This window comes from Drosophila teissieri, chromosome 2R, assembly GCF_016746235.2.
Source record: "Drosophila teissieri strain GT53w chromosome 2R, Prin_Dtei_1.1, whole genome shotgun sequence".
Lineage (NCBI taxonomy): Eukaryota > Metazoa > Arthropoda > Insecta > Diptera > Drosophilidae > Drosophila > Drosophila teissieri.
The window spans coordinates 3,165,786-3,167,452 of record NC_053030.1 but is presented as its reverse complement, the minus strand read 5'-3'; the positions used below and the strand labels follow the sequence as shown (position 1 = coordinate 3,167,452).

The 1,667-nt window shown below is 38.8% G+C and overlaps 1 protein-coding gene across 1 annotated transcript; it reads right to left on the bottom strand.

Moving 5' to 3' along the window:
- Window positions 1-521: 521 nt before the first annotated feature.
- Window positions 522-1,359, bottom strand: LOC122614676. The gene is made up of 2 exons (XM_043789296.1): window positions 739-1,359; window positions 522-685 (listed from the first exon to the last, which is right to left on the bottom strand). Exons 1-2 carry the CDS (start codon window positions 1,075-1,077, stop codon window positions 650-652), a joined length of 375 nt encoding a protein of 124 aa, XP_043645231.1. The 5' UTR covers window positions 1,078-1,359; the 3' UTR covers window positions 522-649.
- Between the last annotated feature and the right edge of the window lie 308 nt (window positions 1,360-1,667).

Genomic DNA, 1,667 nt, shown 5'->3' with positions numbered 1-1,667 from the left:
TCGCATGGTTATTGATTATCGCAAACTCAATAAAATAACCATTGCAGATAAATACCCTATTCCTGAGATAAATGAGGTACTTACCCAATTAGGGGACAATAAAGTATTCTCCGTTTTAGATCTGAAAAGTGGTTTCCATCAAATCTCGTTAAAAAATGACATAGAAAAGACCGCCTTTTCCGTAAACAACGGAAAATATGAGTTTACACGACTCCCATTTGGTCTTAAGAATGCGCCCTCAATTTTCCAACGTGCATTAGATGACATACTTCGTGAACATATTGGAAAAATATGTTTTACTAGTGGGCACTATGCGCTTCGTCGCATGCAGTCTTAAAATTCAATGAAAAATTCCTTTATTCATTTATTTTATTTGAAAATTGTTATTTACAAAACATTTGGATAAACTTGTCCACTTGGAGCGAATACAAATAAAGAGTTTGGAATGCCAACTCTTGAACAGGCTACGTATAGCTGCCCATGAGAAAAACACGGCTCTTCCAAATTCAACCCGCATACTTGAAGCGTTTGTCCTTGTGCCTTATTGATGGACATGGCAAATGATAGACGCATTGGGAATTGCAGTCGCTTAAATTCAAACGGCATGTCTGTTGGTATCAACGGAATACGCGGTATCAGGATATGGTAATTATGAGCCAGCGCGGTTGTAAATCTGAGCCTGAATCTGTAAGGAAGAAGAAGGAGGATGAAGAAGACGAAGGAAGAAGAACTAATCACCTTGAACGTCGGCATAAAATTGTCTCTTACAATTTTTGTCGCACCAAAAGAAGTCATTTGAAATGATGCATTGTATTCTTGAATATGAGACAAAAAATGTGTCGACGTTGATACCATTCCAAGAATAAGTAGTGGATCGGGTGGAGATTCAAATGTTGGCAATTTCACTTTGCCGTTAGCACAGCACATGCCATCTGTTTCATTTGGAAATTTGGCTGCACCACAATGTGCACATCTCACCGTCATTTCACCGCACTTCAACCACCGCATTTCAATCGCACTATCGTAATTAAAAGCAGCAAGGAGCGTTTGCTGCAAAACACGAACTCCCGCTCGCATTGGCCGATTTCGAGGTGGCTGCCTATCAAGAGATCGATTGGTGAGTTTCGATTTCGTGCATATCGATCTCTTCTATCTGCATTAATTTTTGCACGCCCTTCCTCACTTTGCAATGTTCTATTCGACCTTAAAGTATAAGCATTACGTGTTCGGCGACTAATATTAGTACGCCTTGGTCGTGGCATTTTATTTGCTGTATGATGAATTTAAGGCACGACTAACACTATAAATATATGATGCAAAATACTTACATGGAATACAATTTCCAAATAAAATATCTAATTTGATTTCCAAAAGCACGAAATTGAATGAAAGAGAATAGCACTCTAGAACTAACTGAGCAGAGAAAAATGACATCCTATATTTCAGAAATTGCCCTGCAGCTTAAATCAATGAAATTTTAGATTCAATAAAGTGGTAAGATAAACTGTGTAAATGATGTAGATCGTGCATTTGAGGTTAAATTCACCGTTTCATCCCTCTTCGTCTTCCTCCTCCTCCTTCGCCTTCCACCTCTTCCCTCTTCTTCCTCCTCCTTCTTCTTCTGACTTCCTAATGCTCCTTATTCCTTCTTCTTCTTCATCATCCTT

Bases quoted from the DNA above. Each gene is read 5' to 3' on its own strand.
- LOC122614676 (XM_043789296.1), bottom strand. From the start codon at position 1,077: ATGCGAGCGGGAGTTCGTGTTTTGCAGCAAACGCTCCTTGCTGCTTTT. The intron at 686-738 runs GTGATTAGTTCT...TCTTCCTTACAG, and splicing joins ATTTTATGCCGACGTTCAAG to ATTCAGGCTCAGATTTACAA.